General features: G+C 41.7%; 1 protein-coding gene across 1 annotated transcript in view; it reads left to right on the top strand.

Moving 5' to 3' along the window:
• Positions 1–18900, top strand: part of LOC132882575 (phospholipid-transporting ATPase ABCA1-like) — a 340951-nt gene that overhangs the window by 163244 nt on the left and 158807 nt on the right. The window contains exons 16-21 of the mRNA XM_060915668.1: positions 12401–12605; positions 12705–12821; positions 13041–13212; positions 15605–15736; positions 16808–16947; positions 17051–17188. Coding sequence (XP_060771651.1) covers positions 12401–12605; positions 12705–12821; positions 13041–13212; positions 15605–15736; positions 16808–16947; positions 17051–17188 — 904 coding nt within the window. The remainder of the gene's footprint in view (positions 1–12400; positions 12606–12704; positions 12822–13040; positions 13213–15604; positions 15737–16807; positions 16948–17050; positions 17189–18900) is intronic.

Raw genomic sequence — 18900 nt, 5'->3', positions numbered from 1 at the left:
TTTGGGGCCATCTTTCTGATGTATTCTCGGATTTTCAATGTTTCATCCTGGACCGTGGTCTTGATGCTCACTAGCCCTCGGCCTCCCTCTTTCCGCTTAGTGTATAGTCTCAGGGTGCTGGACTTGGGGTGGAACCCTCCATGCATGGTGAGGAGCTTTCTAGTCTTGATATCTGTGGCTTCTATCTCCTCCTTTGGCCAGTTTATGATACCAGCGGGGTATCTGATGACTGGTAGTGCGTACATGTTGATGGCTCGGACCTTGTTCTTACCATTCAGCTGACTTTTCAGGACCTGCCTTACTCTCTGGAGGTATTTGGCTGTGGTTGACTTCCTTGTGGCTTCTTCATGGTTTCCATTAGCCTGTGGGATGCCAAGGTACTTGTAGCTGTCTTGGATATCACCTATGTTGCCCTCTGGTAGGTCAATCCCCTCAGTCCGGACCATCTTGCCTCTCTTTGAGACCATCCGGCCACACTTGTCCAATCCGAATGACATCCCTATGTCATCGCTGTAGATCCGGGTGGTGTGGATCAGCGAGTCTATTTCTCGCTCGTCCCTGGCATACAGCTTGATGTCATCCATGTAGAGCAGGTGGCTGATTGTTGCCCCACTACGGAATCGGTACCCGTAGCCGCTCTTCGTGATGATCTGACTGAGGGGGTTCAGGCCTATGCAGAACAGCAGTGGTGATAGCGCATCTCCTTGGTATATGCCGCACTTGATGTTGACTTGGGCAATGGGTTTTGAGTTGGCCTCTAGGGTTGTCTTCCACATTCCATTGAGTTCTGGATGAAGGTCCTTAGGTTCCTGTTGATCTTATACAGTTCCAGACATTCCAGTATCCATGTGTGTGGCATTGAGTCATAGGCTTTCTTGTAGTCAATCCAGGCAGTGCACAGGTTGGTCTGTCTCTTCTTACAGTCTCGGGCAACTGTTCTATCGACCAGTAGCTGGTGCTTGGCTCCTCTGGTGTTACTGCCATTAGCCCAGTGTGTGTGTGTATATATATATATATATATATATATATATATATATATATATATATATATATATATACACACACACACACAGTACTGTGCAAAAATTTGAGGCACATGTAAAGAAACGCTGTCAACAAAAAATGGCTTTAAAAAATAATGAATGGAAATGTTTCAACATTAAATTAAAAAAAAAAATAGTATAAACCGCAGTAAGCCATAATAAATGAAACAACATCAATATTTGGTGTGAGACGACCCTTTGCTTAAAAAAAAAAATTAAATAGTAATCTGAGATACAACGAGTGCAGTTTGATAAGGAAATGAGCTGTAGGTTTTACTGAGCATCTTACAGAACCAGCCACAGTTCTTCTGGACACTTTGTCACACTCACTTCTTCATTTTGCACCAAAAACCAGCAGCCTTCATTATGCTTTCTTTTTTCCTTTTTTTTTTTTTAATTGGCTCTGATGTAGCATTCAGCTTTCTTTCCCGACAGACAAACATTTTTCCTGTGACATTTAATTTTGTGCTGGAAAACGAACGGTTGGACTCTAAAATGTTTTTGTACTGACTCGATAATGTAGAAGTCATAAAATAGAAATCTATAACAAAGTTTGCATGAAAAGAAGACTTCAGTTATATATATATATATATATATATATATATATATATATATATATATATATATATATAAAATACACACACACACAGAGTGGTGTTTGAAAGTTTGTGAACCCCTTGAGAATTTTTTGTATTTCTGCATAAATATGACCTAAAACATCATCAGATTTTCACACAAGTCCTTAAAGTAGACAAACAGAACCCAGTTAAACAAATGAGACAAAAACTTGGTCATTTATTTACTGAGGGACATGATCCATTGTTACATATCAGTGAAAGGCAAAAGTATGTGAACCTCTAGGATTAGCAGTTAATTTGAAGGTGAAATTAGAGTCAGGTGTTTTCAGTCAATGGGATGACAATCATGTGTGAGTGGCCACCCTGTTTTATTTAAAGAATAGGGATCTATCAAAGTCTGATCTTCACAACACATGTTTGTGGAAGTGTATCATGGCACAAACAAAGGAGATTTCCGAGGACCTCAGAAAAAGCGTTGTTGATGCTCATCAGGCTGGAAAAGGTTACAAAGAGTTTGGACTCCACCAATCCACAGTCAGACAGATTGTGTACAAATGGAGGAAATTCAAGACCATTGTTACCCTCCCCAGGAGTAGTCGACCAACAAAGATCACTCAAAGAGCAAGGCGTGTAATAGTTGGTGAGGTCACAAAGGAACCCAGACTAACTTCTAAGCAACTGAAGGCCTCTCTCACATTGGCTAATGTTAATGTTCATGAGTCCACCATCAGGAGAACACTGAACAACAATGGTGTGCATGGCAGGGTTGCAAGGAGAAAGCCACTGCTCTCCAAAAAGAACATTGCTGCTCATCTGCAGTTTGCTAAAGATCATGTGGACAAGCCAGAAGGCTATTTGAAAAATGTTTTGTAGACAGATGAGACTAAAATAGAACTTATTGGTTTAAATGAGAAACGTTATGTTTGGAGAAAGGAAAACACTGCATTCCAACATAAGAACCTTATTCCATCTGTGAAACATGGTGATAGTAGTATCATGGTTTGGGCCTGTTTTGCTGCATGTGAGCCAGGACGGCTTGCCATCATTGATGGAACAATGAATTCTGAATTATACCAGCGAATTCTAAAGGAAAATGTCAGGACATCTGTCCATGAACTGAATCTCAAGAGAAGGTGGGTGATGCAGCAAGACAACGACCCTAAGCCAAGTCAAGTTTGGAATAACCAAGTCAAAGTCCTGACCTTAATCCAGTCGAAATGTTGTGGAAGGACCTGAAGCGAGCAGTTCATGTGAGGAAATCCATCAACATCCCAGAGTTGAAGCTGTTCTGTACAGAGGAATGGGCTAAAATTCCTCCAAGCCAGTGTGCAGGACTTATCAACAGTTACCGGAAATGTTTAGTTGCAGTTATTGCTGCACAAGGGGGTCACACCAGATACTGAAAGCAAAGGTTCACATACTTTTGCCAATCACAGATATGTAATCTCATCATCTGTAGCCGCTTTATTCTGTTCTACAGGGTCGCAGGCAAGCTGGAGCCTATCCCAGTTGACTACGGGCAAAAGGCGGGGTACACCCTGGACAAGTCGCCAGGTCATCACAGGGCTGACACATAGACACAGACAACCATTCACACTCACGGTCAATTTAGAGTCACCACTTAACCTAACCTGCATGTCTTTGGACTGTGGGGGAAACCGGAGCACCCGGAGGAAACCCATGCGGACATGGGGAGAACATGCAAACTCTGCACAGAAAGGCCCTCGCCGGCCACGGGGCTCGAACCCGGACCTTCTTGCTGTGAGGCGACAGCACTAACCACTACACCACCGTGCCGCCCACAGATATGTGATATTGGATCATTTTCCTCAATAAATAAATGGCCAAGCATAATATTTTTGTCTCATTTGTTTAACTGGGTTCTCTTTATCTACTTTTAGGACTTGTGTGAAAATCTGATGATGTTTTAGGTCATATTTATGCAGAAATATAGAAAATTCTAAAGGGTTCACAAACTTTCAAGCACCACTTTGTGTGTGTGTGTGTGTGTGTGTGTGTGTGTGTGTGTGTGTGTGTGTGTGTATAAACATATATATAAAAACACTGTCAGGTTTAAATCACTTATGTAATCTTACTGGTTTTAGCTGTGTTCATGTGCCTCACATATTGATTGAGTGTCAGAGAAATATTTCAATTTGTGAGCTAAAACTCTATGAGTAGTTCATTGTGTTGGATACATTTATGATTAAAGGTGCAGTACGAGATTTTGGAATAACGGTTCCCGCAAGCCATATTTTGAAAAGAAACACGCCCGCCCTCGCCATGCTCCCACCCCCCGCATCTCTACCCCTCCTCCTCCTCCCCCCGCGCCTCCACCCCCCTCCCTACCCGCGCCTCCAAAGCACATGAACGCGCATTGCCAGTTCCCGAGCGTTCATGGTTGTCACAAGGACTGTTTGCATTAGCTCAGTGTGTTTCAACCACTGTTAGCGCGGAAGGAGAGATCATCAGGTGTGCCGTGGCGTCTTCTCAGGTAAGACTGAACAACATTGTAGTGAAAGTAACCAACTAACATGATTATCATTTCAAGAAATATTTGTCTGCATACTACATTAGAAGTTGACTTTTCACTTGTTTTCATACTTGTTATACCTAATCTAATTGTAGTAAGACTGATATGTCGGGGGTTCTGTAGCAGTCACCGCCCTAGCCCAAGTAGTGTTCATGGCTAAGGTTCATGTTGATGGCTCTAATCTGCATTTTACTATTGTTTTTTCGCGGAACAGTCCCAATTCATAAATAAATAAGAGTTATCGTTTGTGCCACATACAGCTAAGCTAACAAATCGTTTGTATGCATGAAATAAATACCATGGAAAAACTACCATCAAGGACGTAATACGACTATACGCATTAGTATAACAATCCGTGTCAGCTAACTTTGCAAATCATGCTAACTTAGCAAAACCTACATTGTGGTCCGTATCATCGGTTATGCTCTCGCTGCCAGGGTGTACACTTGTTAAAACGACAACACTGTCCTATCTGAAAATGTAATAAATACATAATGTTATCTTACCTATCAAGTAGAAACAGGGCCACCATTGCATCGGTTTGAAGTCCTTTTTGTTGTTTGAGTTGCCGCCAGCGGTCGAACGCTGCGCCAATGTTCACTCTGGTCTTGACTCGTCCTTTTTCATAAAGTTTCTTGGCAGTTGCCTTTTCGAATACAGATTTTCGTTTTCTTTTTTGACCAGTTGTGTGCATCTGTTCTGTCATAGTGTTATGTAATTATTGTAGGCCAGTATCTAGATAAAATGGGCTAGTATGGTAGGCTATCTATCCGTTGCTTTGAAATGGCTTAGTTCACCTGGAGTGGTCCCTGCGCATACTGTACGCGCAAGGGTAGGGGCGGGGGTGGGGCGTTGGGGGGTGGGGGTGGGGGGTTGGGGTCACGGGCTTCAGTCTGATTGATGTGTCAGTATCCAATCATTTTGAGGTGGTTACCTTGATAGGATTTGATGGCGTTTTTCCTTTATTTTACACTGTAGACTGGATTAAAATATTTCGTTTTGGGGTCAAACCTTCTGTTGTACTGCTTGCAACGTGGGTGTGAGGAGCTTTTCAAGCAATATGGTAAAAAATACTCCTGAAAAAAATCTCGTACTGCACCTTTAAGGTTAGCGCTGTTGCCTCACAGCAAGATGGTTCTGGGGTCAAGCCCAGCAGCTGACAGGGGCCTTTCTGTGTGGAGTTTGCATGTTCTCCCCATGTCTGCGTGGGTTTCCTCCGGGTGCTTCAGTTTCCACAGTCCAAAGACATGCAGGTTAGGCTAACTGGTGACTCTAAATTGACCGTAGGTGTGAATGTGAGTGTGAATGGTTGTCTGTCTTTACGGTATGTGTCAGCCCTGTGATGACCTGGCGAATTGTCCAGGGTGTACCCTGCCTCTCGCCCATAGTCAGCTGGGATAGGCTCCAGCTTGCCTGCAACCCTGTACAGGATAAGTGGCTACAGATAATGGATGGATGGATGTTTACAAATCAACACTATGCACACCAAAGCCTGGATTAGACTTGCTTTCTCTCTATGCATACATGCACACAAGATGGCTGCCACATTGTGCAATCCCAACATAAAGAGTGGGGGCTGTATAGCACCATGACAACATGTCTGCAGCTGACTAAACAAATGAACAACAAATCTCCTGTTTCTCAGATTGTGTCCTCAATACTTGTGTATTATATGATTCTCGATTGTGAATAGCTGGAATATTCCGTTGAAACATTACCCCTATTTTTTTAATCAACAATATCCCTAATATGCCATCATAGAAACAGTAGTTATAGATCGCATTTTGACAACTAAATTATATTTGATTAACATAGCATTAAAATTATGACTAGTTAATATTAATAATTTCTTTTCATTTTCAACAGAAAAACAAACTATATTTCATCATTAGGTTAATATGAGGGGCGGCACGGTGGTGTAGTGGTTAGCGCTGTCCCCTCACAGCAAGAAGGTCCGGGTTCAAGCCCCGTGGCCAGCGAGGGCCTTTCTGTGCGGAGTTTGCATGTTCTCCCCGTGTCCGCGTGGGTTTCCTCCGGGTGCTCCGGTTTCCCCCACAGTCCAAAGACATGCAGGTTAGGTTAACTGGTGACTCTAAATTGACCGTAGGTGTGAATGTGAGTGTGAATGGTTGTCTGTGTCTATGTGTCAGCCCTGTGATGACGTGGCGACTTGTCCAGGGTGTACCCCGCCTTTCGCCCGTAGTCAGCTGGGATAGGCTCCAGCTTGCCTGCGACCCTGTAGAACAGGATAAAGCGGCTAGAGATAATGAGATGAGATGAGATGAGATGAGGTTAATATGAACAAAATTAACACTGGATAACAATTTTCACACATGTTTTATAGATATTGGCTGTCCCATCTCATTATCTGTAGCCGCTTTATCCTGTTCTACAGGGTCGCAGGCAAGCTGGAGCCTATCCCAGCTGACTACGGGCAAAAGGCGGGTTACACCCTGTACAAGTCGCCAGGTCATCACAGGGCTAACACATAGACAACCATTCACACTCACGGTCAATTTAGAGTCACCAGTTAACCTAACCTGCAGGTCTTTGGGGGAAACCAGAGCACCCGGAGGAAACCCACGCGGACAACATGCAAACTCCACACAGAAAGGCCCTTGCTGGCCACGGGGCTCAAACCCAGACCTTCTTGCTGTGAGGCGACATGACAGTGCTAACCACTACACTAGAGCCCTGCACTCCCGCGGGAGTCCCGCGGGACTCGCGGGACCCGCCGCAAAGCAGTGCGGCGCGGGACAAATTTTGAAAGCTCATTGCGGGCGCGGGCGGGACCGGAAGTGCACATATGCCCGCGCGGGTGGGAGCAGGAGTGCACATATGTTGCGCGGGCGGGAGCGGTGATAAGCTGCAGTCCCGCTAACTAAAAATGTGTTTGAAATAAAATGTATAAATTATTAATTTATGTCTATTATATATAATTGGTGCTGGATATTTTATTTGGCATCAATAAAAACATTTTAAGATACCTAAATTCGCAGAAAGAGTTAGATTGCCAGAGGAATGGCATCTTAAATTTGCCACTGATCACCCTAACAGGAAAGCCTTTAATCACTCTAATGACTCGTAGTTCACACCCAGCTAGCAAGAGAACCATGAATGAAGTGATTTACTTGTTGCGTTAGTCTACAACTTTAGTCAGAGAGACAGGTTACACAGTGACGGTAGGCTTGACTCAATGCTATCCCAGAAATCCTTCCTGTAATATGCAAATTTGGCTGTCCAATCAGAGGCGGCCAAATTTGCATATTACAGGAAGGATTTCTGGGATAGCATTGAGTCAAGCCTACCGTCACTGTGTAACCTGTCTCTCTGACTAAAGTTGTAGACTAACTCAAGTAGTAAATCAATTCACTTCTTTTATCACCTCTGCTTTGAAATAAAAACACAAAAATCAACACAATTGATACAAAGCAAGCCCATTCACTTTTTTATGCTGATCAGAGAATTACAATGGTTTCTCATATGATGAAGAAGTTTAATTCGCGATTAAATATTTTAATCTTTTGGCAGCCCTAATTGTTGTTATTATTAGAGACAGTATATGCTGAATTCCGAAACAAGGTAAATAATAACGTGAGCTGTAGATATTTATGCTTTAATCCACTCAAAGTAGGGGGCGGGGCACCATTACGCTGTGTCAAGACAAGAACTTTCCTGAGAAATAACGTGAATGTCTGCATCATGCGGGAGCGGGACAAAATATGGCAGGCGCGGGCGGGAGCGGGACTGAAAATCATAATTCTTTGCGGGCAGGAGTGGGACTGCACAATGCGGGCGCGGGAGGGAGCGGGACTGAAAAATCCGACCCGCCACTACACCACCGTGCCACCCAATATTGGCTGTCCATCCCTATATTTGTGTTTGTTTGTCTGGAACTATGCAAAAATAAGTGTGAAATCAACGTCATCATCTTTTAATAATCGTCCAATTACATTGTAGTTTGCAGTTAACCTGACTTCAAATCTACCTTATTTCTGATTTTTTTTTAATGATTTTACGATCTGAGCTAAAACAGCATCCACTATCAGATGATGTGTCGATTTTAACACATATTTAACACACAATTTTGTTAAAAAAAAAATCGAACAACACTGCCTATGCTAAATATTGTAGCACACTGGTTGTGTTAAAAATAACACAAAACAGCTGGTTGTTGTTTTTCACATTAATGTATCCTCAGTGGAGATGTTGTATTTCAGTAGGAAGACGTGTGCAGAAAAGAAAAAAAGCACTCCACATGAGGGGGACATTGTTATGTTTTGTGGAAGAAAAAAAAAATGCCCAAAGGCAGTTCATGAACCTGCTGAGAGTAGAGATGAACTCATATTCAAATAGAAATATGAATACAAGGTGCTACTCTCTCTCTCTCTCTCTCTCTCTCTCTCTCTTTTGAAAGTTTGCCATAGAGTTTCACAGTTGAGATTATTGTGGATTGTGACTGTAATTCTTTGGGACACAATGAAAATTTTCTTTTACTTTCATGTAGGTGTGAGCGAGCTATAAGATATGAAGCTTGTGGGACAAAGAAACACCATATTTATTAATATGAACATGCAGCAATGAAGTTACAGTGTTGATTCTTTCATCCTTATGTTTGTGTTACACTGTCTCGTATCTTGCCATGTAAGCGGCGTGTGGGTCAAACGCCAAGAAATGAAGCGTATTTTGTCCAAAATTAAAGTCCTTTGACATACATGGCGTACATGTGGCATTATTGTAGCATATCTGGGGTTTGAATGGCGCTCAAGGGACGTAAAGTTATGGCGTACTGAGGCGTATGCGTGGCGTATGATGTGTTGCCGTGGCGTAACCATTTCATTGGCATGGCGTTTCGTGTGAAATTGCTACTACGTACCTGCGGCGTTCACGCTGCATTCATTGTCATTCGTCACAGTCAAGAAAGCATCATGCCAGCGAAGAAATTAGGACCCAAGAAGGGCAAGGGATGAGGGAAGACATCAGCAAACCTTCATCAGACACATGTCAATTAAAGCATTCGCATGGCGAAATAGGTGTTCGAGCAACATTCCCACTGCATCACTGCTGCGTAGCTTTCGTTTTTACGGTGTACATGTAACCTATGTGTGACATATCAAAGCTGCTACATGTGTGCTACAGATTTTTAAATGCAGACTTAAAAATACGCCGCACCCTGACGTACAAGGAGATTGTGTTACACATCCTAGAGTATTAGCTATGTAAGCTGGCAATGTTGTGACATTCCTTTCTTACTGCCACATATCCTGATATGCCATACATACACAAGGCTGAAACGCCAATGTGTGAACCAAGCATTAGTAACTGCCTGGTCAGGATCACAGTGGGTTGAATTAGACTACTAGTTGGTTCGTATGTTGGGGAAATAGAATGATATTTGTTTGAAAATTTTGCCGACAAGTACAAATAAAACTATATATCATGAGCACAATAATAGAAGCAGTCCCTAGTTGAGACCAATCATGAAGTGATGTAGCTGAGGTTGAAGAACTGTCAGGGCCAGAATTCACAGATCATGCTGATATTGTTGGCTTTTTTTTTCTTTTTTTCCCCCACAGTCTTTTCCTTTTTTTCTGGATAATACTAGAGATCAGGTTTAGGCCACACCCACTTTGGGTTTAAATGTGAATATAAATACAGATATTTAGAGCAGTAAACAGATACAGGTACAGATAAGTGGCTCCAAGACCATCCATCAAGGCTACACAAAAATGAAGAGGTTCATAAAGGCGAAGTAAAAAGGACCTACACATATCGAATTTCAAGGATGAGTGCATACACTATCTATCTATCTATCTATCTATCTATCTATCTATCTATCTATCTATCTATGGAGAGAGAATGCACTCCTGTTCAGAGCAAGGCACAGCCATGTTTTTGATAACATATTCACAAAACACTGCATTTGGATTAGGAGAATAATTTACATTTATATTAATGACAGTCAAGGGACTACATCTCCTTGGGGAGAGTCAGAGAGTACTTGGAACACTGCTGGCATGCCAAACACAATTACACACCTGCCCACTGTATGTGTGTGTGTGTGTGTGTGTGTGTGTGTGTGTGTGTGTGTGTGTGTGTGTGTGTGTGTGTGTGTGTTTCTAAAAATTAGCGAGTGCTGCCAGGTTGCTGTAAGGATCCCTCAGAAAGATGCGATCAGTTGAACAAATGTGGAAGGTGGTTGCATTTGTTTCCATGTCTGTCAGTACATCATGTATGTACTGTGTATGTGTGACATATTTGCCCTTGTCGAGTCATGTAAACCCAGATAACACACACGTCTGCAACAGCATAATGACATGATTTTCAAGTAGAGAAGACATCAGCATTGATATGATCATCTGGTACTTTGCAAAATTCTGGCATATAATGTGTGATTTAAACCTTGAGTCTACAGTGATTGACTGACACTGACAGGAGTGGAACCCAATGTTGTCTTCTGCGATTTTAGCCACTCTTTACAAACGTGCTGAGCAGAAAAGCATCTCAGAATGCGCAATACTTTGAACGCTGAGGCTAAAATCGCAGAAGACAACATCGGGTTCCACTCCTGTCAGTGTTGAACAGGAATCTGAGGCTACAGTGGACTTAGGCTCATCGAAACTGGACAGCTGATGAGTGGAAAAACACCATTTAATTTGTATGTTGTTTTTGGGTGAAGAGTCATGAACACATTTAAGCTGGCCCACTGAAATATGCAGAAATAGATGACTTGCAACCACACAATCAAAATGTGCTATGTCATGAGCATCTGTCATGATGGTGGATATACAAAGCAACTTGGCTGGCAGCCGCTGAAAGTGTGTCTGTAAACAATGCTGAATTTTCTCAGTATTACCACGATTTGAATGGTTGAGCGAAGATTTGATACAAAGAGAAGATAGATATGTGTGGTTTTGACCCATATTATTTTAAAAAGTCAGACTTTTCTGAAGATAAGATGCTTCTACTGACCATCGAGTACCCAAATAGCGCGTTCTATCTGGTTTGGCTACCGAAGAATCAAGTCCAACCTTGGACGAAACATAGTCCATTTTCTGAGTGGGTGCCCAGTCTGGATTGTTTCTATCGTTTAATTTTGCTGGCGCTCCTAGAAGCGAAATGATGATACACGTGTTAAAATTACAACAACGACCGAGTGAACCATGACAGGAGAACACTCATTTTATAGCAAAATTCTAGCAACACAAAATAAAATTCTTCCATGAGATTATTAAGAAAGCTTTTGAATCTCACCTGAGATAAAATGATTACTGCAAACATGAGCTGTTTTGGTTTTAGCCTCTGTTAGATCAGCCCTGCCGATGTTGTTCAGCTGTGCTTGTCTCCTCTCCATAGTAAGCCTCAGAGTTTCCTCGCCCTCTTTCCAAATCACGGACGGAATTCTAAAAAATCGGAACGTGCCACGGTCATGAGTACTGTTGTGAGCACAACCATATACAGCACAAAAATATGGCATAGCTTAAAGAATGCTTAAAGCAGTGGGAAAACAAAGAGAGTTGCACACGCATGACTATGGAATGTCGTTTTACCCCGCATTTGTATATCCAGCAACATGGCCAACATCTGGGTTTCTGTTTTGCTTTGATGTCACTTGCATGTCAAGGATAAAAAGGCCAGTTTATCTATACTTTGGGTGTCAAATTGATATGGTAGAGAGAAAAAAGCAGCAAAAGTTTGCATACCCATAATACAAAATAAAATATATAATATAAATAAAATATATAATATAAAATTTGGACTTAGATATTTTTATATTATATAATTATTTTTTCAATAAAAGGCTGACATGATGTGTGTCTATATAGTATATGCCTTGTATGAGTATATGTATATGCTATGGCCAAAAGTTTCTGGGCACCTGACCATCACACCCATATGTGCTTGTTGGATATCCCATTTCAGATTTAGTCCCTCTTTGCTGTTATATTAACCTCCACTCTTCTGGGAAGGCTTTCTATTTGATTTTGGAGCATGGCTATTAGGATTAGCACATTCATCCATAAGAGCAGGAGGGAAGGAAAAGTGTAATCCTACAGCGTACAAAGATTTTCAAGATAGTTGTGTGCTTCCAATTCTGTGGCAACAGTTTGGTGAAGAACCACATATGAGTGTGATGGTCAGGTGTCCAAAAACATTTGGCCATATAGCATGTGTGTGTATATATATATATATATATATATATATATATATATATATATATATATATAATTCATGTGTGTGTGCAGAGCCTGCTGTCATGTGTGGCGTTTGGTTATGGCTGTGAGAATTTTGCACGATATGAAGAGCAGGGCATTGGCATTCAGTGGAACAACATCATGCTCAGCTCTCAGGATGATGACCCTTACACCTTCATCGTCTCGATCATCATGATACTGATTGACGCTGTGCTGTACTGGATACTCACCTGGTACATTGAAAACGTCTTCCCAGGTGAACATATCTTTACTAGAGACTGATATCATTCTGGACACAGCACAGCCTTGGGGCCAAAAGACTTGACTCTAATATTCTCTATGTCCTAAATCCTAGGGCAGTATGGAATTCCCAGACCTTGGTATTTCCCATTAACCTCCTCATACTGGTGTGGGACACCAGCTGGTGTGGACGTAGAGTCAGATCATCTCGATGCACTGGAGGAGCAGAATGGTACACATACACACATACTGTACACACACAGGACCATATAAAAATATAAAATGCTATGATGAGGCTGAGTGGGTAAGTTGCTTGATAAATGGTGGGTATTCATCCAGGGAGTATTCCCATAATGTCCCAAGGACCGACTCCAGATCCTCCTGACTAGGATAAAGCAGTTAAAGAGATGAATGAATACTGAGGATCTGTGGGTGTTTGTGTGTATTACAGGTTACCTGGAAAAACCTCCTGCTAACCTGAAAGCAGGTGTGTCTATAAGGAACTTGGTGAAGATTTATAAGACTGGAAAGAAACTGGCTGTGGATAAACTCACTCTGGACTTCTACCAAGACCAGATCACATCATTCTTAGGACACAATGGTGCAGGAAAAACTACTACTATGTGAGTCATGGAACATACACACTGGCATACCTCTACAGTGGTGCTTGAAAGTTTGTGAACCCTTTAGAATTTTCTATATTTCTGCATAAATATGACCTAAAACATCAGCAGATTTTCACACAAGTCCTAAAAGTAGATAAAGAGAACCCAGTTAAACAAATGAGACAAAAATATTATATTTGGTCATTTATTTATTGAGGAAAATGATCCAATATTACATATCTGTGTGTGGCAAAAGTATGTGAACCTTTGCTTTCAGTATCTGGTGTGACCCCCTTGTGCAGCAATAACTGCAACTAAACATTTCCAGTAACTGTTGATCAGTCCTGCACACTGGCTTGGAGGAATTTTAACCCATTCCTCCATACAGAACAGCTTCAACTCTGGGATGTTGATGGGTTTCCTCACATGAACTGCTCGCTTCAGGTCCTTCCACAACATTACTATTGGATTAAGATCAGGACTTTGACTTGGCCATTCCAAAACATTAACTTTTATTCTTCTTTAACCATTCTTTGGTAGAATGACTTGTGTGCTTAGGGTCGTTGTCTTGCTGCATGACCCACCTTCTCTTGAGATTCAGTTTATGGACAGATGTCCTGACATTTTCCTTTAGAATTCGCTGGTATAATTCAGAATTCATTGTTCCATCAATGATGGCAAGCCATCCTGGCCCAGATGCAGCAAAACAGGCCCAAACCATGATACTACCACCACCATGTTTCACAGATGGGATAAGGTTCTTATGCTGGAATGCAGTGTTTTCATTTCTCCAAACATAATGCTTCTCATTTAAACCAAAAAGTTCTATTTTGGTCTCATCCGTCCACAAAACATTTTTCAAATAGCCTTCTGGCTTGTCCATGTGATCTTTAGCAAACTGCAGATGAGCAGCAATGTTCTTTTTGGAGATCAGTGGATCACACCATTGTTGTTCAGTGTTGTCCTGATGGTGAACTCCTGAATATTAACATCAGCCAATGTGAGAGAGTCCTTCAGTTGCTTAGAAGTTACCCTGGGATCCTTTGTGACCCCGCTGACTATTACATGCCTTGCTCTTGGAGTGATCTTTGTTGGTTGACCACTCCTGGGGAAGGTAACAATGGTCTTGAATTTCCTCCATTTGTACACAATCTGTCTGACTGTGGATTGGTGGAGTCCAAACTCTTTAGAGATGGTTTTGTAACCTTTTCCAGCCTGATGTTCAACAACGCTTTTTCTGAGGTCCTCAGAAATCTCCTTTGTTCGTGCCATGATCTCATCTCATCTCATTATCTCTAGCCGCTTTATCCTTCTACAGGGTCGCAGGCAAGCTGGAGCCTATCCCAGCTGACTAAGGGCGAAAGGCGGGGTACACCCTGGACAAGTCGCCAGGTCATCACAGGGCTGACACATAGACACAGACAACCATTCACACTCCCATTCACACCTACGGTCAATTTAGAGTCACCAGTTAACCTAACCTGCATGTCTTTGGACTGTGGGGGAAACCGGAGCACCCGGAGAAAACCCACGCAGACACGGGGAGAACATGCAAACTCCGCACAGAAAGGCCCTCGCCGGCCACGGGGCTCGAACCCAGGACCTTCTTGCTGTGAGGCGACAGCGCTAACCACTACACCACCGTGCCGCCATGCCATGATACATTTCCACAAACATGTGTTGTGAAGATCAGACTTTGATAGATCCCTGTTCTTTAAATAAAACAGGGTGCCCACTCACACCTGACTGTCATCCCATTGATTGAAAACACCTGACTCTAATTTCACCTTCAAATTAACTGCTAATCCTAGAGGTTCACACTTTTGCCACTCACAGATATGTAATATTGGATCATTTTCCTCAATAAATAAATGGCCAAGTATAATATTTTTGTCTCATTTGTTTAACTGGGTTCTCTTTATCTAATTTTAGGACTTGTGTGAAAATCTGATGATGTTTTATGTCATATTTATGCAGAAATATAAAAAAAAAATTCTAAAGGGTTCACACATTTTCAAGCACCACTCTAGTTAAACATCACAGGTCCTTTGTGACCTCGCAGGGCTAGAGTAGTTTAGGTTCCTTGCTCAATGGCACTTCAGTCATTCCTACTGGTCCAGGAAATCAAGCCAGCAACCTTTTGAGCCTAAAGTTGCCTTTCTAACCATTAGGCCATGGCTTCCCTGCTCTATAGCCCCCTCTACTGTGATGCCTGTCCATTAACGCTCCTTATTTTCAAACTCAGAATTTTCATTGACTATTGAGTGATAAGTGCAGTTTTGATTCACTGACCAGTGTCCACTATGGTGAAAATAAATAAACTGTATGTAATTACCAAGTAATCATGTGATCCTGTAAATAAGGAATGTAGCTCTGGATTTATGCATTGTGTTTGCTGTGCTGTCCTCAGGTCCATTCTCACTGGACTCTTCACCCCAACATCCGGCACGGCTTACATTAATGGCTTCGATATCCGCAAGGACATGGACAATATACGCAAGACGCTTGGCATGTGCCCACAACACAACGTCTTATTTAATGAGTAAGTGCCAGATGCCAGTCTCCTCTCAGAATGATAAAGAGGAATGTTACACAGTTTTATTTGCACATCAAGAATGTTGATCATTTTTGTGTAGAGCTGCAGTCTGCATGACTGGGGATAGATATCAAATAGATATTGTCAGGAAGCAGCTTGAGAGAAATCAATATTAAGGTTTCGATCCTTATTGAGCAAGCCAGAGGTGACAGTGGCAAGGAAAAGTTCCATGAGAAGACATGAAAAAGAAACCTTAAGTGTCACAGTATACAGCTGTATAAAGATTAAAGTCTAGTAGTACAGCATGTTGAAAAAGGATGTTCAGTGAGTCCTTTATGATTACAGTAGCAGTTCTGAGGTACAAACTTTCAGTATCCAGATGAGATTATCCACTGATGCAAGGGTTCATTTTGAACATAAACTGTTTTTGGGAAGCACAAATCTTTAACGAATCCATGTGGGACCATCCAAAGTAGCAGAATGTGAACCACAAGTGCAGAAGCTCCAAGTATAAGAAGAAGAGCGTCAGGATAAATCCTGGAAATATGTTGATTGTATTAGTTTATGCTTGTACATAAATAGTTTCTTATAGAAGGTCAGCAGTTCAGTGGCTAAGGTTGTTTGCTACCGGTATGTACTAAATTTCTGTAGGTTCTAAAGCCTGCAAGAGAACTACTGTTGGGCTCTGGAGCAAATCCCTCAACCCTCAACTAGATCCACTTTTTGAGATTAGCCTCACTCAGTAAATCACTTCATATTAAATGGTCAGCCAAATTTGTAAACTTTCAGTTGGCAAAGCATCCATGCTGCTTTCGGAAACATAAACTTGTGTGCTGTGGGTCATGAATCCCTTATTAAGGTTACACGCTTGACATGCAACTCGGAGAAACTGTCATTTAATGACTGTATTCATGAATGCTTATTGAATTCGCGGCTCATTTGTTGCAGTCGGCCAGCGCTTGCATTACACACCAGGCCGCTGCGATTTTGTTCTGAATGCACACTGAATGCTATATGAGAACAGATCCTACCTAAAATGCTCTGCATGACTGCATAATGGATGTGTGTGTTTCCCAGCCTCACTGTGGAGGAGCACATTTATTTCTATGCCCGTCTCAAGGGCAGAAGCTCCAAGGAAGTCAAACAGGAAATAGATCAAATGATCAAAGATGTAGGGCTGCCACATAAGCGCAAGGATCTCGCCAAGAACCTTTCAGGTATAGCTCAGAGTGCTAGTTTTTTTTTATTACTGTATGCAGTACATGTTTGTAAGAGAAAGAGGTTATTTTTATAGTGTGTGTATATTGTGTTTGCTAACAGGTGGGATGCAGAGGAAGTTGTCGGTTGCCATAGCATTTGTGGGTGGCTCCAACGTAGTGATTCTGGACGAACCGACAGCTGGAGTGGATCCGTATGCCAGGAGGGGAATCTGGGAACTGCTGCTAAAATATAAAATGGGTCAGGATAATGTTTTTTGTTTGGTTTTGATCTTTGTTTTGAATAATTGCTCACAATCGAGATTATCAGAGCAAATTTCTGAATTATAAAACGGATAAAATATGTTGGGACATGCTCTTATAGTAAAATAAGCAACTTTTTTGGTGTTAGCAGTGACACTTTGCATTTTGTTGATTGTTTTTCTATAACAGCATGCACTGTTCTATAACATCAGATACCATAAATAACCAAGTATTTATTGAATAAGATTGGAAAATGTTTCGATAAGGATAAATGCTAGCAAATACAGATAATGGTAGGAATGAATGACCACTCAGGCATCTCGCTTATCATCAGTAATGTGAATATTGGGGGAAATACATATATCTTTCACTGGTTAAGCTAGTATTTATGCACAGTCGCTACATGCCCCAATATACAATCCTCGTCAGTCTTCTTTTCCTACAAGTTATGACATGGAAAAATCCCCAAAGTTGTAATTCATGAACGGTCCACTCCACATACAATCTGTTGGTCTACATTTGATCACAAAACAATAAAGGCTTTCCAAATCAACAGTTCAGCAACTTCAAATCAATATTAGTGTTCCCTGCTGCTGATTTTCTGAATGGAGCCAAAATGTTTGTCTACTCTGCTGGCGTTGCTATGATTGAAAATCACGTGATTGCATTCCTGCGTGCCGATTGGCCAAAGCTCAAACAGTGTTCATGAACCTTACATGCCATGCTGTTTTACCTATCAGTATCCCTCAAGTGCACCCAGATAAACTTGAGAATAATAATTTGAAGGCAGTGTAGTGGTTAGCACTGTCGCTTCACAGCAAGAAGGTTCTGGGTTCGAGCCCAGTGGTCAACAGGGGCCTTTCTGTATGCAGTTTGCATGTTCTCCCCGTGTCTGTATGGGTTTCCTCTAGGTGTTCTGGTTTCTCCCACAGTCCAAAGACATGCAGCTTAGGCTAATCGGTGGCTCTAAATTGACCGTAGGTGTGAATGGTTGTGTGTCAGCCCTGAGATGATTTGGCAATTTGTCCAGGGTGAACCCTGCCTCTTGCCCATCGTCAGCTGGGATAGGCTCTAGCTTGCCCGTGACCCTGCACAGAATAAGTGGATATGGATAATGATTTGAAGCCACATAGTCTCTTATAAATGTAGACTTTGTGTACTATTTGGTTAACTTCTATCCCTTCCATACCATGACATGGTGTATTGTGAGGTCTTTAGTCCTATTTTTGTTACTAATTTTGACAGCTCTAATTTAAAACATTGGTGCATGGTTTCTTGCAGATGAATTCAATGTCACTCACCTTTCAAACAATGTATCATTTGATTTCCAAAATGCCAATGCTGGTGGAGTAGACTGGAAGTTTTCTTCTTAGGTGAAAAAAAATTGACCGTTTGGATCAATATTATCGACTTGAATTGAATAACATGTTGGGCCAAGTAATCTTTATTGATTCATGATCAAAATAAGATTGGTAGACTGGCTGTGGAGCTAGCAGTTTACGAAATACATGACTTCTAACACGGGAACCCCCAGCTTTGTGATTTTTCCATGTTATAACTTGTAGGAAAAGCAGACCAAAGACGATTGTGTATTGGGGCATGTAGCAACTGTGTATTTATGGTCTTGAGCTTTGTGGACTAGATTATAGTGTAACCAACCAGTCTAATTTTTTCTTGCCATTCAGAAAGCACTGTTTTCACTCTACCAGA

Source organism: Neoarius graeffei, chromosome 3, assembly GCF_027579695.1.
Source record: "Neoarius graeffei isolate fNeoGra1 chromosome 3, fNeoGra1.pri, whole genome shotgun sequence".
Taxonomy (NCBI): Eukaryota; Metazoa; Chordata; class Actinopteri; order Siluriformes; family Ariidae; genus Neoarius; species Neoarius graeffei.
Note: the sequence above shows the minus strand (reverse complement) of the source record. Positions and strands in the feature narration are given on the sequence as shown.